The 27271-nt window shown below is 46.1% G+C and overlaps 1 protein-coding gene across 1 annotated transcript in view; it reads left to right on the forward strand.

The window, feature by feature from the left end:
• The first annotated feature begins 464 nt into the window (after positions 1-464).
• MDGA2 (MAM domain containing glycosylphosphatidylinositol anchor 2) overlaps positions 465-27271 on the forward strand; it is a 680911-nt gene continuing 654104 nt past the window's right edge. Inside the window, exon 1 of the mRNA XM_054971659.1 lies at positions 465-537. Coding sequence (XP_054827634.1) covers positions 465-537 — 73 coding nt within the window. The remainder of the gene's footprint in view (positions 538-27271) is intronic.

The following is a 27271-nucleotide window of genomic DNA, read 5'->3' on the forward strand; positions in this document are numbered from 1 at the left end:
GGGCAGGCGGGCGGGCTTCGCCGTTGACGTCGCCGGCCGGCCGGGCTGCCGCTGCCGCTGCCGCCGCTGCCTCCTCTCCTCTCCTCTCCTCTCCGCCGCGCAGGGCCGCCTCGGCGCACGCAGAGCGCAACGTGACCCGCCGCCGCCGCCGCCGCCGCAGCCCCGCCGCGGGCAGGCAGGGAGCGAGGCCGGCAGGGAGCGAGCCAGCCAGGCCGCCCGCCCGCCCGCCCGGCCAGCCAGGGAGCCCGCCAGCCAGCCAGCGAGCGAGGCCGGCCGCCCGCCCGGGAGGGGCCGCGCCGGCCATGGCTGGCCGCCCCCCCGCCGCCGCCATCTAGCCGCGCTCGGCCCCGCCGCTGCCGCCGCCGCTCCGCGCCTCGCCTCGCCCGGAGCCCGGAGCCGGCCGAGCGGAGCGGAGCGGAGCGGGCGCGCCGCCTCCTGCCCGTGTGGATGGCCGCGCGGCGAAGATGGAGCTCGCCCCGGCCGCGCTGTGGCTGCTCAGCCTGCTGCTGGAGGGCATCGCCGCCCAGGGCGTCTACGGTGAGTGAGCGAGCGGGCGAGGGAGGGAGCGAGCGAGGGGCCCCCCGGCCCGCACCCGCCGGCCGGCCGGGAGGACAGGGAGGGAGGCCGGGGCGGGCGGGCGGGCGGGCGCCCAGCGGGGGGCAGGGAAGGCGCTCCCGGCCGCGGCCCCCTGCCCCTTCGCCGCTGCGGAACCGGCGGGCGGGCAAAGTTTGGGCGCGGGCGGGCGGGCGGGCGGGAGGCGGCGACGAAGCGTTCCGGAGCCCGGCGGGGCCGCGGCGGGGCCGCTCGGGAGGGGGCCGCGCGGGGCTCCGGGGCCGGCGCTGCGGCAGGCAGAGTAGCCCCCGGGCCGCCCGTGCCGCAGCCCCGGCCCCGGCGCCCTCCCGGCTCCCGGCCGCCGCCTGGCGGTCCTGCCGCTGCTGCCTTCCCTCGGCCGGCGGAGGGCGCGACACGCGCGGGAGAGGAGCGGCGCTCGGGCACGTCGGAAGCGCCCCGCAGCCGGGGCCGGGGCCGGGGCCGGGGCGGCCGCTGGGGTGCCCGGGCCGGAGGCGCGGAGGGCGCGCTTCGCTTTCGGCCTCCCGGGCGGCCAAACCGGGCTTCGGTCCTCTGCAGAAAACCGGCCGCTTGCGGTTTTCCCCCCCCGGTTTCGCTGAGCGGCAGCAGCCCCGCAGAGGGGCGCAGGGGCCCGACCCCTCTCTGTGTCACGGGAGTGCGGGGAAACGCTCCTGCTGCATGCGACGGGGCGCGCTGTTTTCACCAGCCTTTGGGAAACCGGTCCGGCGCCCCCGGCTTTTTGCGTTTCAGCCCCGGACAGAGAAATGGGTCGGGGGTCCGCTGGCCCCTCTATTGCATTTCGAACCATCCAACCATCTGTTGACATCCCTGCCTGATTTTGCAGCCCCCCCTTCTCTGGTAGCAGGCACTGTGGGTTTTTTTTCTTTTTTATTACCACGGCTGGCTTAATATATGTAAAATATTTGTCTGATGCTCGTCAGGCGTGCGTTACAAAAGGTTCTCTTTGGAGCACAGGATGTTCGCTCGAGCCAACAGTTTTGCACAAAGACAGCATGTTATGTGTGGGCAGGCGGGAACAACCCATTTCAGTTGCTCGAAGGTTTGGGGCTGGGCTCCTTCCAGCCCCGTGGAACACGCTTGGCTGTTCCGTGGCAGAGCTGCGGGAGCCAGAGCAAAGCCGTTACAAGGGGGGGGGGGGCAGATGTGGGAGACCACGCAACTGCCCTCTGGTGCATGCATGTGCTTTTGAGAGTGAGGGACTCTCTCCTTGGTGTGTGTTGAGGAAATTCACCTGCCCGTTTTGCTGTGGGCGTGTGGTGAGAGTGATTCTCAATGGTCGCCTCATCGGGAAATGTTCCAGCATTGACCGCTGGTCTTCCTTGGAGGTACTTTGGACACACGCACGACAAATCATGTTTATCTGCTGTGCCATTCATGCTTCCTTTATGGCTTTCCTGTAAACCGTCATCCCCCCCCCCCCCCCCGGTTTTCTGTCATACAGATTTTTTTTCTGAGCGGGTCGATTATTGCTTTGATGCCCGTGACGGTCATGCCGGTTATGCTGGCTGTGTCTGGCACTTGGATTCCAGCACATGTTTTGTTTGCTGTCTGGCAATTTGGCCCCAACAGTGGGTGCAAAATGGTGGTTGCGATCCTTCCCCAAGGGACGTTCGGGTCTCTAGCTTGTTTGGATTGCAAAGTACGAATTGCAAAGTATGAGTGATTCGATGCATTTTGGAGCCTGGTTTAATGTGTTTATTGTGGCTTGGAATATTTTAAATAATAAATAAAAATATATTGCAAATGCATCAATTCGTTAATTCCCGCTGTATCAAAAGGAAGGTTATTTGAATATTGTAAATTTTTAGTGCTCGTCTCCGGAAAGGGTTCCTTTCCTTGAAAGGGAGATTGCTGAAGACTTTGAATTTTCTATTACGTTTCCAAGGGAAGGGACTGAGCAGACCAAGCACACAGGTGTGAAGAAAGCAGCACCCACACGGAGCCCCCATTGTGACTCCTTTTTTGGGCGGAGGGCATGCCATTTCCCCACCTGCCCGACTGTCTTTCCCCAGCCCATGCCATGGGTTTGGCAGCTGGTTGGCACCAGCCATCAAAACACAAACGCTGCTCTTCTTCTCAGCCCTTTTTCTCGATGGCCGCCTCCTCACTCAAGGGCCATAACTGTACATTTTAAGACAGCTGCGTGCCCTTCTGCACTCACACAAAACAGTCCCGCCCACAGACTTGCTCCATGCTGTCCACAGTTTCCTTCGCGGGCTCATGCGCTGTGCCTGAAACTGTTCTGAGGGTATGATAATAGTGGGCTAGCTTGGCCGGGGGTGGGGGGCTCTCAGGACACATATCCTGGCACCCAGAGAAAACATGAATGCAGAATGTCCCGCTTGTGGACTGCTTCTCGCTTAGGTAATCGACCCAAACGAGGTTCAAAGGTTTATATAACTCGGTGCGCCTGTTTAGAAAACCAAAATCTTTGCATGTAGAAAAGCAGTGAGTCAGGGAGAGGAGTCCAGTAGCACCTTCAAGACTAACTAACTTTATTGTAGCATAAGCTTTCAAGAACCTCAGGTCTCTTCGTCAGATCTGACGAAGAGAGTTGTGGTTCTTGAAAGCTTATGCTACAATAGTTAGTCTAAAAAGTGCTACTGCAGCCTTTAGTATTTTGCAACTACAAACTAACACGGCTAACTCCTCTGGATCTATGATCAGGGGAAAGGGCTCTCTTTTACTCTTTTCCATGACATACACATTTTCTATGTACAGGGAACCTTTTTGTCGTCATCATCATCATCTCTATTTTCTGCAGTTCACCAGATGTTTGGGCTGGAAGTTTTTGGTCCTTCACTGACTCGGATTTTATCCAAGAATGTAGGAATCACCTTAGTATGTGGCATATGCTGAGTAGTGTGGCTGTTTGCAACGGGTTATCCTGTCTATGCCAGCATCACCTGGGTGTTTAGTTAGTCCTTTTTGAATTGCACTTAGCGATGATGTGATGTTATTATTATAGATGTTGTTTATTTATAGTCCGCCTTTCTCGGAGATCCGAGGTGGATTACATACTGCAAGTGAACACAATATAATCAAAAGCTAGGACATTCACAGAGCAAAAACGTGATATGATCAACAGTTTAGTGCATTCAATAAAAACGGATACAATTTTTATTTATTTATCTGTTTGTTTGTTTATTTAATTATTTATTAGACTTTTTACCAGCCCTCTCTACAAGCGGGCTCAGAGCAGAGCACAACATGACAGTAAACATAAAGATAAAAACAGTGATCTGTGTGCATCTCCATTTTTCTAAGTGTCAGGGCCCGGGGGGCAGGGGGGCCGTCCACCTGATGACAACCTAAAATCGGAATTGCAGCATTTCCCTCCCTCCTCACTGGCAGGAGGCCGGTTGGAGAAACTGCCCGCCTCACCCCCCATAAGCCTGGTGGAACATCTCCATCTTACGAGCCTGGCGGAATGACATTCGGGCCCACTGAGTTTGGCCCTGGCTGAGGTAAGGCGAATCTCCTTGGGGCCAGGGATCACCAGTAGCTGTTTTTCTGCTGTCCGGAGCATTCTCCGGGGGAAAATAGGGTGAGAGACAGTCCCGCAATAGAGTATGATCGTTTCAAATTTGAAAAGTAGTATAAAGCCGAACACATAGATGAAAGTTTTCTGAATGAAAGCGTAATTAACATGGCATCTTTAACAACATCGAACTACCCAGTGGGAGAGCATCTACATCAGCAGACAGTACCCAGTAGCCTAGTCTGCAGTCCCCATCCTGTACCAAGGTACCTCTTTGAGCTGTTTCTTATGACCCAGCCTTGTAATCCCTAGACAGAGAAACAGTCTCTGGCGGTAGAGCTCAGACCCAGCCTGATCGTCTCAATGAGGACTAGAGTAGTGATTTGTCCCTTACCGCTCCTGGATATCCGACTGGGAATGTGCTCACTGTACAGGAAGATCCTGTGTCGACCACAGAGCAGATGAGATTTGGGACTAAACTTACCTAGAGTGCAATGGTGACCGAGGCCTGATGGTTCTTGCTCATGAGGAGTGACATCTCCAGAATTTTGATAAGGCTAGGAACACTTCTCTGGTCATCATGAACAAGAGGCAGCTTGAAGACTGAGGTGGTTCATCAGCTTTAATTCTTCCACATCGCCTTCCAAACCTTGTTTTAAAAGTTTGTATCGCGTCTCTGTGTCGCAGATAGCCTTTAATCTCAGTAAAAGGCAGGCGGATGGGTTTTTTTTTTAAAGTTAAAAATAACATTTACTGGTAATCTGAAATCTTGAGACAAGTATGAATTTTATGATTAATATTTTGCCAAGGCTACAGAGGCTCAAACTGGGATTTTGCTCTGCAAATAGGTAGAGAGAAGGTAATTAATTTCTGACTTGGAGACGCTACAGTTCAGCAAGTCCAGGAGTTGATGGCAAATCTTGTATGTATAATCAGTTCTACACCCCATCCTCGGCAAGTTGTTAAGGAGCGATGAAGTCACACGTGCAAAGGCCCCATCTTATACATATTCGTTCAGATTTGTACATCCCACCCTTTGCACGTGGCTCAGGGTGAGTTTTAGTTCACAGGTTCCCACATTGGGTCGGATGGTGGCATGGTACAGCCCAATCTTGTCACATCTCAGGAGCTACTGGTACATGGAAGGGGGGGCACCAAGGAAGACAGTGCAGAGGAAGGCAATGGCAAACCACCTCTGCTTCTCTCTTGCCTTGAAAGCTGCTTGCTGGGGTGGCCATAAAGCGGTTGCAATGGGATGGCCCATACCTATGAATGCGGCAAAGTGAGGCCGAGTGTTACCGATTTACCCAGGGAACCTTGTAAGAAGACTACAGCTGAGCAGGGATTTTAAACCCAAACCTCTTGAACTTGGGAACTTGGAAGATCCACCTGTTACAGGGAACTTGGAAAATCCACCCATTACATTCAAAGGGTCTTAGCTTAAGTTGCTTTAAAAAAACATGGGGGACCTATGAGGACTCATAGGGATTTCTTAGAGCCAAACTACAAGAGACGAATTACACGAGGACACGCACGCGGAGGGAGTCGCAATGTTAGCCGGGAAGCTGAGTTTTAAAAGAGGCCGGAAGGCTTTGTCAATTTCCCTCTCTGCAGAGCCAGCAAAGATGGCTCCTCAGAGGGTTTGTTAATTTCCAGGCTCTGTCAGTTTCACCCCCCCCCTTCTAGGAGGCAAAGAGGAAATGAACAAACCCTCTGAGCTGGGATCTCCCTGGCTCTGGAGAGAGGGGGAATTGACAAAGCCGTCCGATCTCTTTTAAAACTCAGCTTCCCGGCTAACATTGCGACTCCCTTCACGTGCGTGTCCTTGTGTAATTCGTCTCTTGCAGCTTGGCTCTTAGTTCCCCCTACCTTCCTACACTATTTCCTCTTTCTCTCCTTCTGGCAGGTCTCATTGCCTCACTTCTTTCCTTGTTTCCTTTTCTCCCTCCCACCCATTCGCTCATCTCCCTTTATTGCCTCACCCACTTTTCGAGTTTTGGTCTTCCCTCCCCCTGGCAGCCTGTCCCCTTTTCTTCTCTCCCACCCCCTGAACTCCCCTTTTCAGCCCCCCTCCTGCCATGGACTGACAGAAGCCATGGCTTGGAAGACTTGGCAGTATTGTTGTGGTTACCGAACAACCACCCAAATGGCCAGTGAGATCTCAGAAGGTCGTTTCGCAGGATCTCGGAGGGCACTCCTCTCTTGAAGCTAAGATGGCGCTTCTATTATTTTGGAGGTTTTCAGCTCCTCCAGTGTATTTTTTTTTTTTTAGATTTTAGGTTTTTCTGTAACCCTGGAACGTCCCTTGTGTCTGTAGAAAAGCCCCCTCCATCTGTCCTTGGCCCCACTGTTAGAGATGCATGAACACCAACCAGTTTGGCTGACCTCCTATTCTGCAGTTGTGAACACAGACATGATTTTTTGATGATCAGGTCAACCTGTTTGTGGGCATTTGACAGGTTGTTCCCCTGTATGCTTCACTAACCACTCAGTACAGCACAATCAGCTTTTTGTGCATGCAGGTTTTCCCACAGCTAGATGGAGCGCTACTACCTGTCATGCTCAGCGGGCAATTGTTTAGACAGACAATTAGACCACTCACAAATTATATGAATCAGTCATCAATAAATGCTGCGTTTCAATAAAATCTTACCGTTTGGTGTTTGTCTAAGTAATGCTCAGTAACGGCTGCCAATCAGCAGCATTCTTGCGCATGCACACTTTGGAGAAAATGCAATGCGCAAACCTGTTTGGCAGACATTCGTGACTGGTTGGCACAGACCAAACAGACCAAGCAATCTGTTCATATCTGATTGCCAGATATCTGACTTCTCACAAAGTGCCATCTTCTGGGCACGGAGCAGGGGGCACAGGATGTGTGTGTGTGTGTGGGGGGGAGGTAGTTGTGAATTTCCTGCATTGTGCAGGGGGTTGGACTAGATGACCCTGGAGGTCCCTTCCAGCTCTATGATTCTACAGTAGCTGGGCGTGGTGGCGCGTGCCTGTAATCCCAGCCTGAACACGGGAGGCTGAGGCCAGCAGATCGCTTGAGTTTGGGAGTTCGGAACCGCTGTTGTGTAATGTCAGTGGACGTCTGTTTCTGTGTCTGTGATTCTACAATAAGTTTGACCATTGAACATTTTTGCAACAAAATTCGCATTGTGTGGATTTTTAAGATGCGCACTCTGGGCCCTGGATCAGGATATAATGATCGATCGATCAATCGACCAATCAATCAATCACATCTATGTTATAAATAAAATAGCGCCTATCTGTAGAGATGTGAAATCCCTGGAAATTGTGTAATCCTGGACAGTTTGTTTTTTCCTGGGGGGAAAACCTTGAAATATTGTGGGGAAATAAAATATATGAAATATTTTCAACTCTAAAATGCATTGTTAATAACGTAAGATATATAATTGCACTATTATGAATTCTATAAATGCTTAATTTTTTTAAGAAGTGAAGGGATGAATATTTCCACTTATGGGTTGATAGCGGCTCGCTTCTCCCAGCCTGATCGGAAATAGATTTGGCAGGTCTGGGAGTGGCATTGACAGGACGGGATACTGCCAGGGCATAAGGGTGGTGGCAGAGCTTGGTGGGGGGCGGAATAGAACAAGAGGACGGGCCCAGCTGCTTGGGAGCCCGTGCCTCTAGGAAGAGGTTTACCCTTCTCTGGGCTGCTCCTCAGTCCTAGGGGTGCCCAAGTTATCTCGGTGCTTGAGCCTGCTGAGAAGTATCATGGCAGCTCATCCCACTTGTAAACCTGAAAGGAAATAAGAGAAGGAAAGCGCCTCTGAAGAGCAGACCTGCCGCCTGGAACAAAGTGACAGGATTCAGGTATGCCGGAGCCTGAGGCTAACTCGAGTTCCGTCATGCACACCCCATCGGAAATGGGGACATCAAAATTAGACAGCAAGAGCGGGTAGCTGCTGCTTTCTCTGCTACCTGAGCAAATGTTCTGTAGTTTGCTACCTGAGAAAGTGAGGTAGGGGATTAAAAATTGAAAGTAGTATTCCTGAGATGAGACACGCTTGTTTTACTTATAAAAAATTTCTTATGCTATCTACCAACTTAGCTATGTACAATTTATACCTTTGCCTATTGGGCTTTTGACTGCTACCGTTTTCATGTCATTACCTTTACTTGTTTACTTCTTGTTCGTTGCTGCTAGACTACTGTGCATGTCAAAATTTGTTATCTTTACATTGCAACTGCAGTTAAATAAAGTTTATAAAAAAAATTGAAAACAGGAAACCTCTTGTGGCAAAAAGGTGTGTTATTTGGGTAAGAAACATGACCGACAGTCACAGTAGAGTTAGCAGCATATTTGGATAGCTTGTGGAACTTTATAACATTGAAGGCAATGAACGCTTCAGCAGTGTATTATCATCAAATGCATTATGGTAGACCAATCACGGACAAAATTAGCCACATTTAAACCGTAAATGTATATTTGAAAATACCGTGTATGACTATAGCATGCACAGAAGTGACGTAGATTGTCTGACGTAAGAATCTTCATATTTCATGCAAATTTTGAGTAACATTTCACTCATTTCAAAAGAGAAAATATTACATAGGAGTTTAGTTCCATGTTCTCGTAAATGTTAATTCCCCCCCCCACACTGGTAAAATAAAACAGTCTTGGGCGGGGGGGGGGGGTGGTAGGCAGAGATTCCCACCCAAGTACATCTATCAACTTGTGGCTTTTCCTGCAATATGGTTGTTGGAAAGAAGACCGAGATTAAAGAAAGAGAAATGGGATACAATTATACTGTGTGGAATGTTTCGAGGACAGAGAGTGTTGTGGATTGTGGGACTTGGCCTTGGATCATCTCCAGGTGCCAGTTTGGCAGTCAAACGGCCCTCTTGAGATGTCAAGGGAAGACAAACGCCAATAGCGGCCAAGCTTGGTTGGTCAAAACGAGACCCTTTCCATCACCTTGAGTTCCTTGGAGGAGTTCGCTCTTCAGAGGCTTTCAGATGTAGCAAAGCTGGAGGTCTGTTGTGAAAGCACATGAGGGGCAAACTTGATGGCATCTTGGCTGCTGGGTTGTGTCACCTAATGGCTAGAGGGCTGTCTGTTGAGAGTCCTCTCTCTTAGTTAAGGATGGCCGTGGCAACAGATAGTTGATCTTCTTCCCCTGTTTCTTGTAGAACGTCATTTCTTGGAAGAGATGACTGTTTTGAAATTTTCTGTAGTGGATCAAAGTCTTGGTAGCTGTGTAGATTCCACAGAATAAGATGTGTAGCTTGTGGCAAGGCAAGAGCCTCACAAACCAGATAAGGAGGGCTTTAAACTTAGATCCTTTGTGGAAGGAAGACAAAACCCCAAAAGCAAGTATGATACCAATTAGTGGTGATAAGAGCACTAATGATGAGTGGGGAGGGGACGATGGGCAAGGATTCATTAATTTTCAAGCAAGGACAAAAACAAAACAATTGGGGGCATAAATCATAGATTCGAATGTCTCTACATTTAATGTGCAGGGTAGGGTAAACCAATAGGAGGAATGTGAAGACTTAATACAGAAAGGGGACTGTGACCGAACAAGCATTGAAATGTGGTGGCATGAGATTCACAATTGGAATATTGGGGTTGAAGGGTTTAACTCGTTTAAAAGGAATAGACCAAAAAGGAAATGCAGAGGAATAGCATTATATGACAGGGACGTATTTGAAATGTGGTGCTGGAGGAGAGTTTTGCAGATACCATGGACCACCAGAAAGACAAATAATGGGTTCTAGATCAAATCAAGCCTGAATCTTCCCTAGAAGCTAAATGACAAAACTGAGGCTATCGTTCTTTGGTCACATCACGAGAAGACGAGACTCTCTGGAAAAGTCAATAATGCTAGGAAAAGTGGAAGGTAGTAGGAAAAGAGGAAGACCTAAAACGAGATGGCCTGACTCAATAAAAGAAGCCACGTCCTCCCGTTTGCAGGATCTGAGCATGTCTGTTAGTGATAGGACATTTTGGAGGTTTTTCCTTCATGGGGTCACCATAGGTCGGAGGCGACTTGACGGCACATAACACACACACAATGACTTATGAGGAAATACATGGATTTGAGTATGGAAGGCCAGTTGACTGCCTATGGGTAAAAATAAAAGAAGAAAGAAATAATAGTGATATTATTGTAGGGGTCTGCAACAGCTAGGCAAAAGACTAGAATACAAAACTTTCAAAGTGATGGGACGTAGTGGCCATGGGGGATTTTAATTACTCTAATATCTCTTGGAAGTCAAACTCTGCTAAAAGTTTACAGTCTAATAAATCCCTCACTTGTCTTGCTGACAGTTTCATCTTCCAGAAGGTGGAGGAGGAAACACGGGGGACGGGGTATGCTATCTGGGATCTGATTCTCACCAATGGGGAAGAACTGGTTGATAAAGTGAAGGTAATTGGAGTCCTGGGCAATAGTGAGTGTGTCATTTTGGAATTTAAGATCTTTGGGAAAGGAAAGCTGGACGTTGACAGACATATAGGTCGGACTTCAGAAAAGCTCATTTCAACAAGCTCGGAGAAATGCTGGGTAGAATCCCACGGTTAGAAATACTCAAGGGTGGGAGTATCGTAAAAATAAGATACCGAAGGCCCAATCACAAACTATTCCAATGAGAAGGAAAAATGGGAGGCATGTAATAATAATAATAATTAATAATAATAACTGTGCTTGGCTATATCACTCTTTTAGACAAATTACTGCCCTACTCGGAATGATGAACAAATTCAGTGTTATTATTATCCCCATAATATAGCTGGGGCTGAGAGGCGTGGCTTACTCAGGGCCTCCTGCTGAGCTCACGGCAGGAGTGGGAGTCAAACCAACTGATTCGCAATCCAACCACTTAACCAAGGTGCCTCCAGCTTTCTAATGAGCTGAGAATTTAAAAGGACATGTGTAGGAAACAGAAGGAGGGGGATAGGACCAAGAATGGATATATAGCTAGCAATTGTAGGGAGAAAGGCTAAAGCTCAGTATGAACTTAGGCTAGCAGGTGATGCTGAACACAATGAAAAGGGCTCTTTGGAGCAAGAAAAAGAACAAGGAGGCGGGAGGCCCATTGCAGGGAGAGGAAAGTGGTATTTTAATAGGTGTTTCTTTAAATGAAATCAAATCCAGGCGAATTGCATCCGAGGGCACTGAAGGAAGGTTGTTGTGGGTTTTCTGGGCTGTATTGCCGTGGTCTTGGCATTGTGGTTCCTGACGTTTCGCCAGCAGCTGTGGCTGGTATCCTCAGAGGTGTAGCACCAAAAGACAGAGATCTCTCAGTGTCACAGTGTGGAAAAGATGTTGGCAGGTCATTTTTATCTACTCAGGAGGGGTGGGGTTGAGCTGAGTCATCCTGTAAGAGTTTCCCAGGGTGTGGAATGCTCATGGCGGGAGGCTTCACTGTATCCTGAGGAGGTTCTTTTGCATATGGATTGGTGCTTGATGTGCTAATCTTCTCTGCAGGGCTATTGTCGGGTATAGAGTGTTTTGTTAGCCTTGTGTTTTTCAGAACTGGAAACCATGCTCTGTTCATTCTTAACCTCCTCAGGATACAGTGAAGCCTCCCGCCATTAGCATTCCACACCCTGGGAAACTCTTACAGGATGACTCAGCTCAACCCCACCCCTCCTGAGTAGATACAAATGGCCTGCCAACATCTTTTCCACACTGTGACACTGAGAGATCTCTGTCTTTTGGTGCTACACCTCTGAAGATGCCAGCCACAGCTGCTGGCGAAACGTCAGGAACTACAATGCCAAGACCACGGCAATACAGCCTGGAAAACCCACAACAACCATCGTTCTCCGGCCGTGAAAGCCTTCGACAATGCACTGAAGGAACTTGCTGATGTGATTTTAGAGGCTCCGTCTATAATCTTAGAGAAGTCATGGAGAACAAGTGAGGTGCTAGAAGATTGGAGGTGGACAAATGTTGTCCCTGTCTTCAAGAAGGGGGGAAAGGAGGATCCAGGTGACCTGTCAGCTTGACGTCCGTATCTGGAAAGGTTTTGGAGCAAATCATCAAAAAGTTAAGTCTAACAAAATACTCTACTACAAATTTTGTTGGTCAGTGTCAGTTCCTGGCAGGTAGATCCCTCAGCCCCTCTCCAGTGAACACACATTGATTCCAGTAGAGAGGCTTTTATTAAGATCTTTACCGTTCAGGTCCGAACTCCATCACGGAGCTTGGTAGAAGGGACAAGGCAAAACAAAAAGTCTATGTTATACCTGATTTTCCTGTGCTCCTGCAACTGTTAAGGTTTTGATGCGCACGTTTACACGGATCCTGTGAGAACCCTTTATAGTTATGGCTAAATAGTGAGTACACAATAATAGGTTCCCAGCGTCTGGGCAAAGTAGCAAGAGCTGGCATGTGGAGACTCCAAGGTTGTTTCTAGCTAGGAGATGCCTAGTTCTGTGAGATAACATGAGAGGCCCATCCTGGGTCTGGAAAAGTAACAATTATAATATGGAAAGAACATGGCTGAGGAGAGAATGCAGCAGGTTAGCATTAAAGCATTGTAACTTCAGTATACTGTGGCATCAATGACATAATATTTTTATTGTTTTAAACTGTATGTTATAAATTGTATGTTGTTACACCACCCTCACCCCATCCAATGGGGAGGGCAGTCTAGAAATGTAATAAATAAATAAAATAAATATCAACCAAACAATCATGGCATGGCTGTACACAGACATGACGGTCTTGTGGGTGCTACTGAACTGTTGCTCTTTTATACTGCTAAAGGTAGATCAAGATGGGCAGCTGTGTTAGTCTATCAAACAATTAGTGCTTGAACACTTATAAAAGACAGCTGGGCTTACTAAGAGCTAGCATGGGTTCCTCAAGAACAGTCATGTCAGACTAACCTTATCTCCTTTTTTTGAAAGTGTTACTTTGGTGGATCAGGGGAATGCTAAGGACATAGTTTATCTTGATTTCAGTAAGGCTTTTGATAAGGTTCCGCAAGATATTCTTGATGACAAGTTGATAAAATGTGGCTTGAATGCTGCTGCTGTTAGGTGGATTTGAAATTGGTTGACAGATCGTACCCAAAGAGCCAGGGTGGATTTGATTTAAATCAAACTGATTTAAATCACGATTTAAATCACGAGTCATTAAGGCTTGATTTAAATCATAGTTTTCTACATAAAGACTAATTCTTGCTGGTATAACTTTAATATGCAAGTAGATGCCTGCCTTACCGATAGGTAAAGGAACTTCATTAAAGTATTCCCAAACTGGGTCTCTTTTACGGCCTGCTGCCATTATAGGTTTTTTCCTCCAAGGAAAGAATGTGATAAACCTCAGGTCATACACACAAAAGACTTGTGCAGTATTGTGCTCAAAAAGTTTCACTTTCATTTTGTACTGCTTGCCCCTCCCTCCTCACACTTAGTTTCTTCTTGTGCAGATCTATTCCACTCCAAACAATCAGAAAAATATTGTTTCTATTCACTGAACTTCTTGAAACTTAGCACTGGAGGGGTTGATTCTGTCTTCGTAGGTTTGTAGAACAATAGGATTAAGGTCTTTTTCTCAACTCTGTTCATGTTATAACATTTTTGCTGTGAAGAAGAGGCATGTGATCTCTGCTGAGCTGACACAAATTCAGTTTTGAGAACTGCAAAACCAAGCATCTGTGATAATATCTCGTAGGCAGAGAAACTGCCCAATAATCTTACAAAAACCTCTGGAAGAGCATGACATTGTGAATGGATTAATGGAATTTATTTACCAAAAAAATTAAAGATATACAGCCTTATTCTACATAATTAAAAACGAATCTTTATTTCATGATGGAATAACCTTTGGATGGTAATATATTTTCCTCAAAAAGCATTTTATTTAAAAAAATTCAATTTAAATAAAAAAAATCAAAAAATCCGATTTAAATAAAAAAAATCCGATTTTTTTGATTTTTTTTTAAAAAAATCATTGATTTTTATCCACCCTGCAGAGCACTTGTAAATGGTTCCTCGTCCTCTTGGAGAAGAGTGACACGTGGAGTGCTTCAGGGATCTCACATCTGATGGCCACCTTCAAATGCAGGAAGTTTGACCGTTGAACATGTTCTCAGCAAAATTCCCGTTGTGTCCAAGTCACATGAAGCAGTGGTATCACTTTGCTCAGGTTAGGCCTCAGTTGGAGTCCTGTGTTCCATTTTGGGCACCACACTATAAGACGGAAGTTGACAAGCCAGAATGTGTCCAAAGGAGGGCAACAAAGATGCTGTGGCATCTGGAGACCAAGTCCTGTGAGAAAAGGTTGAAACATCTGGATATGTTTAGCCTGGAGAGGAGACAACTGAGAGGTGATAGGATAGCCATCTTTAGATATCTGAATGGCTCTCACATAGAGGATGGAGAGAAGTGTTTTCTGTTGCCCCAGAGGGTTGGACCAGAACCAGTGAGTTAAAATTAAAGCAAGGGTATTCTGCTAAGCTTTAGGAAGAACTGTTTGACGATTAGAGCGGTTTCTCAGTGGAACAGGCTTCCTCAGGAGGTGGTGGGCTCTCTTTCCTTGGAAGTATTTTAGAAGAGGCTAGACGGCCATCTGACAGCTAAGATGATTCTTTGCCTTAATGTAAATGTAGGCAGATCAGGAGCGGGAGGGCATGAAGGGATGAGCTGGTACTTGGCTCTTGTGGCCTTTGCTTATATGCCCAGGGTAATGCCAATCGCCACTTTGGAGTCCGGAGGGAATTTTCCTTCAGGCCAGATTAGCTGAAGGTCCTGGAGGTTTTTTGCCTTCCTCTAGGCTTAGAGAAGGGGTCACTGGGGGAGTAGGGGGATAGCTGTGAATTTCCTGCATTATGCAAGGGGCTGGACTAGCTGACCCTGGGTTCCTGCTTTAATTCCTATGGATAACAGGGATTCTCTGGTGCTGAAAAGAGAAACGTAGGAAGCGGCCTTTGGAAAAGGAGTTCTTAAATATATATATATATATATATATATATATATATATATATATATATATATATATATATATATATATATATATATATATATATATTATTTACTTCAGTTTTACCCTGCCTTTCTCCCCAGTAGGGACTCAGCAGTTTACAGCCGTCTCTCCTCCATTTTATTATTTATTTTATTATATTTATAATCTGCTTTCCCCGCGAACAAGCTCAGAGCGGATCACATCGATAAGTACAATCTAAAAAGATAAAAATGGGTAGCATAACAGTAAAATCCGCAGCAATACAATTTAGTAAAAACACAGCAGTGTACATATGGCTCATATTCCTCAATGTCAAAAGAGGTTCAAAGATCCAGAGGAATTAGCCGTGTTAGTCTGTAGTAGCAAAATCGAGAAGAGTCCAGTAGCACCTTTAAGACTAACCAACTTTACTGTAGCATAAGCTTTTGAGAATCACAGCTCTCTTCCTCAGATGCATGGGTCCGTTTCTTCTTACCCTCCATGCATCTGAGGAAGAGAACTGTGATTCTCAAAAGCTTATGCTACAGTAAAGTTGGTGAATCTTAAAGGTGCTACTGGACTCTTTTTGAAAAGAGGTTCAGTGGCAGAGTGGAGATTCGGACCTGGTTCTTCCAGATCCAAATGTGAAACTATAACCACTACTGCACAGTTGTGTTGGAAATGCCCAACAGCCATATTTTATTTGTTTGTTTATTTATTTTATTCGGTTTCTACTCCACCCTCACCGCAAGCGGGCTCAGGGCAGATCACACCATTTAAAACACAATACATAATTAAATATGGTTTCATAAAAACATAATAAAATCATCCAGTTTTTTTACAAAAGTGCAATAAATAGTTTCCCCAGTGGCGGCAGCCACTGCTTAGTTAATTTTAAAAACATGCGCACCGGGTGGTGGCTCAGCTCTACTGACCCAGTGAATCTCTTTGTATGTCAAATGGGCAAGTGGCCAAACAGAGGGGCTGCTGATATAAAATCAGGGTCTAGCAGAGGGTTCTAGGTTTGGCGGAAGTCTCTGGAGGATGCTGCTGTTGTAGAAAGGGTCTGGTAAAACCCCTGACTCCTGCTATAAGTGAGGCATTGCTGAGCCAGCCAGGCCAAGGCAGTGGAGCAGTGGAATGTGTGTGCCAGGCAGACTTTGGAACTCTCAGCCTTGGAGGTTGGTGACCTCGAATGCTTTGTGCAGGATGTGATGCAAGGACTTGTAAGCGCACCCGAAACATGGTGGCACAGAGAGGATTGGCAGGACACCGTTATCCCTAGAGGTAACCTCTACTGGTGGGATGGGGAAGAATATATTGGGACTGCTGTTATATTGGAAGTCGAAGGAGGGTGCAAAGGCCAATCATTTATCGATTTTTAATTTTTAAAAAAAATACAGTAAAAATCACCTAAAACAAGGTACACATATAAATCCCTGAGACCCCCCGGAAAGAGTAACTGAACATAATAGCTTCAGATGGAAGCACGGTCAAAGAGAAAACCAGAGACTGTAGTCATTCCTCCATGCTAGGATATCTCTGACCTCCAGATAGTCGAAGATAGGATTCCAAGTTTCTTCATAACTGCTCCATTGCACACTATGATGTGACCTACAGAAAAAGGGATTGGGAACAATTTTCTCCAAAACACAGATCTCCCAAAGTTTCTCATGCCATCTATCCAAGGAAGGTCCTGTTGGATCTGACCAGAAAGCAGCAATCGTCAAACGGCCCACTGCTAGTAATTTGGAAATAAGGTTTCTTGTCTTTTGGGGAATTTGGATATCAAATATAAACAGCTTTGGGGAGAAGGGTAGATTAATCTTAATAATTTGGAGGATGTATTGATTTTTTTAGGGCATCTGCACTTCTCCAGAACGGAACTTGGGGTGGTTGGTTACACAACGGTTATACAAACAATGCACCATTAAAAATCCATAAAACCTAATGACCAGATCTAGCTGTCATCGAAAGCAATTAAGTGGCAGTTATCAGAAACCCTCCTGAATAACTCCATTTTGCGCAACTTGTAGGATCTCAGCAATACGGAAGCCTTAATCACGGCTTCAGGCAGGCTCTTCCATAGAACAAGACCGGCCAGTGATCTGAAAGTGGCTGCCGTAATGACCCTCCTGGAGTGAGTGAGCAAGGGGTGTTGAAACGAGGAGTGGGGTTCCTGAATGGGAATAAACAAACCTAGAAAAACTCATCGAGAGAGCTTGAAAAAAAGCATAAGGTCCTTCAAAATTGCTGTGGGTGAAAGAACAGGTGCAAAATGTAATCTAGTAACCAGAAAAGACTGTTATCCCCCCTGACAGATTTTGAGGGTGATCTTGTGGTGTGGAGGAAAAGACCTCAGATAAAATGCTGTGATAGTGAGCGCTTTTGGCTCCTTTCACAGGGAGCAGGTCCATGTTTCTTCAGATTGTGACATCAAGAGACTATTTCTTGCATATGGACTTATACAGTCAGTATCAAGTAAGTACATTTCAATACAATACCATAAGGTAAACATATACAAGTTTAAAGACATAGCATTAGCAAGGATCCAAGACATAGTAGAAAATATTGAAGCAAAACATAATCAATTCTAGGACTAACATTAAACAGCATGGAGCGATGGTTGTACATAGGAGTACATATTTAAAGCAGCAGATAATATATGAGGCAAAACTGGTGATGAAGTCTATGATCCCCGACTTGTTAGTGAAGCACCTGAGACCCCATCCCTACAATGCAGCCCTCCCGTTTGAGTCAAAAGCCTTTTTGAATAGTTTGGTTTTGCATCGTTTACAGAAAGCCGGGAGAGTGGGGGCTCTTCTGACTTCAGATTCTTCTCATTGGCCTTCACTTTGGGAGAGCTTAGGTACCTCCCTGCAATGATGTTTTCTTCATTTTACCAAAGAGGGCACCTGAAGTCAAATAGAGGAGAGAACGTTCTGAAGAACGTTGACTGATTGAAAAAAAATTAAAGTTACAGCTACAAGGTCTGTCCATGGCATACGCCCAAGAGTCCTTAAAAAGGCTGAGTTGGGAAAATACCGGTTGTGAGCCCTTACGTGGACAGCCCAGGTCTCATCAGATCTCAGAAGCTAAGCCAGGTTGGCTTTGGTTAGTAACTGGATGGGAGACCTCCAAGGAAGACCAGGGTTGCAGATGCAGGCAATGGCAAACCACTTCTGTTAGTTTCTTGCCATGAAAACCCCGCCATGGGTCGCCATAAGTCAACTATGACTTAAGGGCAGGATTTCATACATCCTGACCTGGATAGTCCAGGTGAGCCTGATCTCATCATATCTCAGAAGGTAAGCAGCATCGGCCTTGGTTAGTCATTGGATGGGAGACCTCCAACAAAGACCAGGGTTGCAGAGGCAGGCAATGGCAAACCACCTCTGTTAGTTTCTTGCCATGAAAACCCCGCCATGGGTCGCCATAAGTCAACTATGACTTAAGGGCAGGATTTCATACATCCTGACCTGGATAGTCCAGGTGAGCCTGATCTCATCATATCTCAGAAGCTAAGCAGCATCGGCCTTGGTTAGTCATTGGATGGGAGACCTCCAACAAAGACCAGGCTTGCAGAGACAGGGAATGGCAAACCACCTCTGTTAGTCTCTTGCCATGAAAACCCCACCAGGGGGTCACTATAAATCAACTCTGACTTGAGGGCTCTCTCCACTACACCAGTTGTAAAGAGGCATCCAGATGGAACAAGAGATTGCAGGGCACTCTGCCCAAAGTCTCTTCAAGGTATATTGGTAGGATTCTTTCAACAAGGTACAGTTGCAAAATACATAGTAGAAAAGAATGTGCTGGCGAAGAATTGGCAAGGCTTCCACAAAAGTGGGGGGAGGTAGGCCTTTTTTTCTGGGAACAGAGGTGGTGGAACTCAGTGGGTTGCCCTCGGAGAAAATGGTCACATGGCTGGTGGCCCCGCCCCCTGATCTCCAGACAGAGGGGAGTTGAGATTGCCCTCCGCGCCGCATGCGGCGCAGAGGGCAATCTCAACTCCCCTCTGTCTGGAGATCAGGGGGCGGGGCCACCAGCCATGTGACCATTTTCAAGAGGTTCTGGAACTCCGTTCCCCCGTGTTCCAGCTGAAAATAAGCGCTGGAGGTAGTTGTGAATTTCCTGCACTGTGCAGGGGGGTTAGACTAGATGACCCTGGAGGTACCTTCCAACCCTATGATTCTATGAAGTGTAGAAGAGCAGCCTCCATTCCTGCAGTCTGTTCTTTAAAAAGGAGTGGGAGATGCACACAAGACATGGGCTTGCACTCGACGCTTATCTTCTGGGTGTGCCCTCTAGGCCTGTTTCTGGTCTGCTGGGAAAGCTATCAGCAGCCATCTGTGACTCTTCAAAGGTGCATCTCTTGTTTTTAAATTTTATTGCATTGATTTCCCCCCACCCTCAGCTCACATTTCTCAGTTACAATATAGTTCTGATCTGTTCTTTTCTCCTCTGGAAATGAGTGCTACTCTGTGTGAAGTGATGTATTTTTGGCGACTGGGGAAGCTAAAAGCATTTTAAAATGCATCTAGAAAGGTTGAACAATAGTCTCTGTTAGCATATTTGTTTAGCATACTCATTTTATTTTCTTGATGGGGGGGGGATTCCAACCTTAAATTACCCCTTTCCCAAAGTCAGTATGAAGGTTTCTCAACTGTGCATGTATATATTAAGTGGCGAACAAACGGAAGTCTAATAGCACCTTGCTAATAAAGACCTTGACATTTGCTTTTCTGTATTTTTCTTCAAGCTAGGTGTCACAATGCAGTCTTTGAAATAAGAAAGAGGAAATGAGAGGGCCCCGCAGAGATCCAGGGAGCCATTGTTAGGGTGAGAAGTATCAGGAATTGGAGATCATTAACATAAGAAATATCCAACTGATGGGATTTTAAAATGATGCTTCTCAACTGTGCCTGGAAGGGTGAAGGATTTCTGCAGTGCATAGTTCAAACACAACCCCTAAAGGCCCGCGGAGTCCCAAGAATCCCGAGCTGACTTTGAGCTAAGTGCTAGAATATGCAGTGCCCACTGGGTGCCCTGGTTTCTGCCGCTGGGAACCCAAGAAGATGGCCAGTTGGCTCCAAATCAACCCTGGATGGTATCCAGGGGTGAACCGCTGCGTCCAGAGGCCAAGCCACAGAACAGGTCTTTTTTATCCAACCGCTCCCTCATGGGAATTGATGCTGTCGGCATCTCTGGTGTTAACACAAGAGTAGGGCACAAGGCAAATAAAGAAGTACACAATAAAGTCAAGCCAATGTATTGGAGTATAAAACTCTCAACATAATCGAGAATCCAAAAGGATTAAATAAATAAATAATCATACATAAAGGATCATTAAATACAAATATATAAATCACATAATAATCATGGTAGAACCTGACCTTCACCGGCTCCACCTGGAAAAGAATTGAGATAATTATTAATATGCAATATTGGACAGTTCCATCAGTTGGTTGGGAGCTCACCTGTTGGATGTCTTCCTTTCTGTATTGTGTTGCACCGTGATTATTGTGTGATTTATATATTTGTATTTGTACTGCATGATCCTTTATGTATGATTATTTATTTATTTAACCCTTTTGGATTCTTGATTATGTTGAGAGTTTTATACTCCCAATATATTGGCCTGACTTTATTGTGTATTTCTTTATTTGCTCTTGTGTTTTCACCTTGTTGGCATCTCAGATGTGTCAGCTCACACATTGCGAGTGTTCCAGGGAGGATAGGGCTTGCTTCCATGGCCCACAGAATTTATTGTCGGAAGCAGCCCTTGGTCGACCTCCTGGGGAGCCGAGTTTGTAATTGGGAAGTTGCGCAAAAGAGGAATTGCTCCCTTCTCGCAGCAGTTAATCTTCGGCATTTTTTATGTAGTGGAACAAAAAAGAGGGGTTAAGTAACAACCTAAAATATATATATATAAACTGAATATGAGCAGTCAGTGTGATGCAGTGGCAAAAAAGGCGAATTCAATCCTGGGTTGTATCAAAGGGGCCATAGCGTCGAAATCGCAGGAGGTCATAGCCCCTCTCTATACTGCCTTGGTCAGGCCGCACCTGGAGTATTGTGTGCAGTTCTGGAGGCCTCACTTCAAAAAGGATGTGGACAAAATCGAGAGGATGCAGAGGAGAGCAACGAGGATGATCAGGGGTCTGGAGACCGAGCGCTACGAGAAAAGGCTGAGGGCCTTGGGAATGTTTAGTTTGGAGAAGAGGAGGTTGAGGGGGGACATGATTGCTCTCTTTAAATATTTGAAAGGCTGTCATTTGGAGGAGGGCAAGGAGCTGTTCCAGTTGGCAGCAGAGGGTAGGACGCAAAGCAATGGGCTAAAACTACATGCACAAAGGTACCGGCTGGATATTAGGAAGAACTTTTTCACGGTCAGAGTAGTTCAAAAGTGGAATCAGCTGCCTAGGGAGGTGGTGAGCTCCCCCTCACTGGCAGTTTTCAAGAAGAGGCTGGATGAATACTTGTCAGAGAGCCAAACTACAAGTGATGCCGTATACAGGTTGGACACTTGTCAGCTTCTCTCAAGTTTTGATGGGAAATGTAGGCGTCCTAGTTTTACAGCTTGGCTCTCCATTACAGCTGCAAGACCAGGATGCCTATATTTCCCATCAAAACTTGAGGGAAGCTGACGAGTGTCCAACCTGTGTACAGTGTCACTTGTAGCTTGGCTCTAAGATGCTTTAGGCTGATCCTGCACTGGGCAGGGGGTTGGACTAGATGGTCTGTATGGTCCCTTCCAACTCTATGATTCTATGATTATATATATATATATATATATATATATATATATATATATATATATATATATATTAAAGAGTGTTTATTATAGATGTGCACCAATATAGATTAAAAACAAGTTTAAAGCATAAGGCTTGAATGGCAGGCTACATATATATATATATATATATACTAAAACTTGCTAAAACATCTCAAAATACAGATGATGGTACAGTGCAATGACCAACACAAATGGACCAAGTTACAGTAAAAACCGACCAGATGCAGTTTAAGTGCTAGAATTATTCTAGGTAAAATACTGGATCATGTTCTTAATTGACCCCCCAAACCCAATCACAAACCCACCTGAGGCTTGGTTTCCAATGTATACATTGTTACATCAATCTGCAGTAAAGATAAAATGGCACTTTAACCAGGTTTGGAGAACCTGGGGGGTCAATTAAGAACATGTTGGGGAATAATTTTCTAATTTAGTAAATTTTTTCTTTAGAGTGCAACAATAAACGAAGAGCAGTGTGTGAATGCAGTCCTGGATCTACTGCAATATTTGTAATTTATCACACAATACTAGAGGTAAATTCTGATCCAGTATTTTACCTAGAATAATTCTAGCACTTAATAATGGAGTATATTATATTTAAAATTTTTCTTCCCCCCTTCTTCTTTTGTTACAGCTCTAGATAAAACACCGGGAGCATTGCATGATTGGTTTCCATATGAGTGGGTGTGTTTGATCATAAATGGTTTACAATTGACCACTGAGGAAGGCCTTAGGGCCGAAACGCGTCGGGTCGGTTTTTACTGTACCTTGGTCTATTTGTGTTGGTTATTGCACTGTACCATCATCTGCATTTTGAGATGTTTTAGCAAGTTTTAGTATATATATGTAGCCTGCCATTCAGGCCTTATGTTTTAAACTTGTTTTTAATCTATATTGGTGCACATCTATAATAAATGCAGAGGAGTTAGCCGTGTTAGTCTGTAGTAGCAAAATCAAAAAGAGTCCAGTAGCACCTTTAAGACTAACCAACTTTATTGTAGCATAAGCTTTCGAGAATCAAGTTCTCTTCGTCAGATGCATGGAGGGCTAGAAGAAACTGGTCAGAAATATAGGTGGAGAGGGGAGGGCAGAGTAGATGCAAACAGTCGCTTCTGATATGGAGATCAGTTTGCTTCTGTTAAGGAAAATCAAAGAGTCCAGTAGCACCTTTAAGACTAACCAATTTTATTGTAGCATAAGCTTTCGAGAATCAAGTTCTCTTCGTCAGATGCATGGTACAATAAAATTGGTTAGTCTTAAAGGTGCTACTGGACTCTTTTTGATTTTGCTACCACAGACTAACACGGCTAACTCCTCTGCTTCTGTTAAGGAAGTCAGTTACTTCTGATTATGAGATAACCATTCATAGTCTCTATTCAATCCTAGCCTGACTGAGTCAAATTTACATATGAATTCCAATTCAGCAGCTTCCCATTGGATTTTGTTTTTGAAAGGTTAATGGCACAGCCATGGGCACACACAGAGAACTGTGATTCTCGAAAGCTTATGCTACAATAAAGTTGGTTAGTCTTAAAGGTGCTACTGGACTCTTTTTGATCTATAATAAATACTTTTTAATATATATATATATAAATATATTAAGTAAACCCTCTTTTTAGTTCCCCTGCTTGTTTGGGTTGAGTTTGTGGGGATTCCCCCCCCCCTTTCTTCCGTCCATTTTTTATTTAGTGCCAGGTGCTGTACAGAACATTTTTATTTACTTGGATTTAAACCAAATCTCCGCTTTTTTTTAAAGGTTCAGAACAGGGGATAGGAAGTAACTCGCACAATGGAGAAATAACATGATGGCAGTGATGATTGGAACGATACGAATGATAAGTGCGTGGAGGGCCTGGGCTTCTCGAGGGCTCTTTGAGTGAAATGAAGCCGCCTGGTTCAGAGGCGGTTTAGCTCTGTCAGATGCTGGACCCAAACAGGAAGGGGGGCGGTATAACCTTTAGCACCACATCTTGTGTGTGAGATGCCAGAGGTTTCTGGCTGCTTAGTTTTGGAAACAGAACTGTCGACTGGACGGACCTTTCAGCAGATATAGTCGGGCGATTTTTTAGTATTTCAGCTCTTCCATCTTTAAACTTATGTGCTCGTTTCATCCCTCTAGGCTCCATGTGCCTAGCACTGTTAAAATAACAGTTTTAAAACCCCTAGAAGCTTAATAGTAAGATTGCCGCGTACCCCACTGTGATCAAGCACGACCTCTCAAAATAAGTTTCACCCCAAATCAGCGGTGGTAGAGAGTGCTGTCAAGTCATAGCTGACTCATGATGGCCTCTGGCAGGATTTTCATGGCAAAAGTCTGACAGAGGTAGTTTGCCGTTGCCGGCCTCTGCTGCCCTGGTCTTCCTTGGAGGTCTCGGATCGAATTACTAACCAAGGACGACCCTGCTTAGCTTCTGAGATTTGAGGAGATCGGGCTTGCCTGGGCTATCCAGATCAGGTCCTGAGGTCAGTAGAGATTGTGTTTCAGCCTTCGTGTTTTTTCTTAATGGTGGGACTTGGCGCTGTCTTAATAGGATGTAGGGGTAGGAACCACTGCGGCAACCCCCCAGATTGATTTTCCAGTGTAGGTATTATTATTCCGCCTACTGTGATCCACAGGACAATGCATGGCATGATCTGCCTCTTGTAGGGTTGCCAGCTCCAGGTTGGGGAATTCCTGGAGATGTTAGGGTTGGAGCCTGGAGATGGCAGGGTTTGGGGAGGGACCTCCAGAGGGCATAGAGTCCACCCTCCAAATCAGCCATTTTCTCCAGGGAAACATCGTCCAAGGCCACTGGGGAATTTGCCCTCTTTTGAAGTATAAGTATTAGAAAGTGCTGTGTAATGGTTACAGGGTTTGAGTTTGAATGGAAGCTGACTGCATGACTTTGGGCCAATTTCCCTCTCTCACTGTAGCTTGACTCACATAGTGGTTGTGTGTGGAAGCAAGATGTATGAGCACATTTGCGGAAAGCACGGGTTAAGAATCCAATAAACACGTACTCCATTTGCAGGTGGTAGCAGCATTCACAAATGCGTGGTCACCTCTTTCCTCTATGCTTCGTGACTGGCAGTTGAAAATATGTATGGGCTTCATTGCTAAGCATTTAAGTCAGAAATTTCTGTCTGTGGGGTTGTTATGTAGGGAGACTCAAACAGCATCCAGTTTGACTCCCACCAGGCAGCCGATTAATCGATGGGCTGTTTAATAACAATAACAACAACAACAACAACATTTGATTTATATACCGCCCTTCAGGACAACTTAATGCCCACTCAGAGCGGTTTACAAAGTACGTTATTATTATCCCCACAACAATCACCTTGTGAGGTGGGTGGGGCTGAGAGAGCTCTGAAAGAGCTGTGACTGACCCAAGGTCACCCAGCTGGCTTCAAGCGGAGGAGTGAGGAACCAAACCCGGCTCTCCAGATTAGAGTCCCGTGCTCTTAACCACTACGTCAAACTGGCTCTCTATTTGGCTGTTCACCGGAATAGGTAACTTGTAACCATCAGAAGCCAACTCCAGGTTGATGTAAGATCCGCTGGGAGACGTTTTTCATCTCCTGATGGGCTAATTTCACCCTGTACTCAATAAAGGTTTTTTTTGGGAGGGGTGGACAGGAGCTGGCACCCAACAGATCATGAAGATCACCTGGAAGTCTAGTTGATCTCTAATCTCTCATCCTGGAAACTGCTGCCTCCCAGACTTCTTAAGATGCCGCAAATTTGTGTGTGCTTGTGAGATCAGAAGCCCAACTGATTTCCCTTTTCCTCTCCCCATGACGTTACAGCACTTCACCAAGTATCCGCGTAAGCATTTTCCACTTTGCTTTGTGGATGTTCAGTTCACGCTCTGTGTACGCTCAGAGGTTTAGTCCAGATTGCCTTTACAGGTAGTCTGGTCGAAAGAAAGAGCAAGATCGTTCTTGTTCCTTTCTCAGTTCCTTCCGAATTCCAAGCTGCACAGTGTGTGCAGTAAAGCCGAGTGGTATGGTAATGAACGCAACCCAAGAGTCAGGCCAAGTGGGCTCTGTACACATAATGGAGACAGTCAGGCCCCAGAGTGATAGATGGTTCTAGTCTCCCCCCCCCCCCCCCCCGGTGCAGTTATTGCAGGTTTGCAGGTTTGTAGCTAGGATAAGTGCTTGCTTAAAAAAAAAGGAAGGAGGAGGAGGAGACACGCTAGCGACTTTGCAAGTTCACAGGTACAGGGTCTTGGCCAGCCAGATGGAGAAGAAGGTAACCCTGAGATTAAGAAAGGCTGAACGACAAACCTGGAACCGGTAACACATTTCTGCCTCTCTAGCACCACAGAGATAAGTTTTAGACATAGGAAAAGAGGATTGTGTTTAGACCTATTTGATTCTCTTGTGCTCAGATGCTGTAATCTTTTGCGGTTCGACTGTATACTTTTGCTCCTTGTATCCACTGATGGTTTGTTTTCTTTTGTTGGAAACGGAAGCTCTCTGTTATTTGGTCTTTGCGAGCATGGACAAAGCCTCGTGCTATGTCCCCTGCTTATCAAAGTATAAGAGAATCCGGGAGAGTTGAGAATAGCTCTAAGGAGTGAGGTTTCCCAATCTTCCCCCCACCTCCACATTGGCTGAATTAAGGAGGGCGTTCTGATCCCCCCCCCCCCCCAGCTCTGACTGCAGGCCTTCAGATTGCAATTCTATGAGTGGCCTGCTGGAGACAGCAGAGAGTAAATCACATTTGGAGATGAGCAGGATAACGCTAGAGAGGTGAACTCCTTCTTGGGGACTAGCAGCTTGAGACCTGGATTGGCAGAGTAAATAAATCCCTCATTCCCCGTGGTAAAAACAGGGGCTTGAAGGGTTGTTCTGCCATATGCCCCACCTCGAGCTGTCAGCTTGGGCTGCAGAGAAAAGGAAGAGATCACTACCGTTCTCTGCAGCCCAAGTTCTCGCAGCCGCTGCTTGTCTCTGGGCAGAGGGTATCCCAAACCCTTCCTGCAAAGAAGCAGATGACTCAGAAACCGTCTCACACGCTAGATCTCAAGGCCTGCCCGGTTCTCTGCAAGGCTCTCTTTTAGGGAACTTCAGAAACCCCAGCTATGAAAACTCTCTTTGCACCCCCTGGCCCCCAAAAACATCAGTCCCCCCCATATGCCTCCTGCAGAGGAATCTCTTCTCTTCTCATTTCCCTTCCCTTCCCTTCCCTTCCCTTCCCTTCCCTTCCCTTCCCTTCCCTTCTCTTCTCTTCTCTTCTCTCTTCTCTTCTCTTCTCTTCTCTTCTCATTTCCCTTCCCATTTCCCTTCCCATTTCTCTTCTCTTCTCTTCTCATTTCCCTTCCCATTTCCCTTCCCATTTCCCTTCCCATTTCCCTTCTCTTCCCTTCCCTTCCCTTCCCTTCCCTTCCCTTCTCTCTCTTCTCTTCTCTTCTCTTCTCTTCTCTTCCCTTCCCTTCCCTTCTCATTTCCCTTCCCTTCCCTTCCCTTCTCTTCTCT

This window comes from Eublepharis macularius, chromosome 2, assembly GCF_028583425.1.
Source record: "Eublepharis macularius isolate TG4126 chromosome 2, MPM_Emac_v1.0, whole genome shotgun sequence".
In the NCBI taxonomy this organism is placed as follows: Eukaryota; Metazoa; Chordata; class Lepidosauria; order Squamata; family Eublepharidae; genus Eublepharis; species Eublepharis macularius.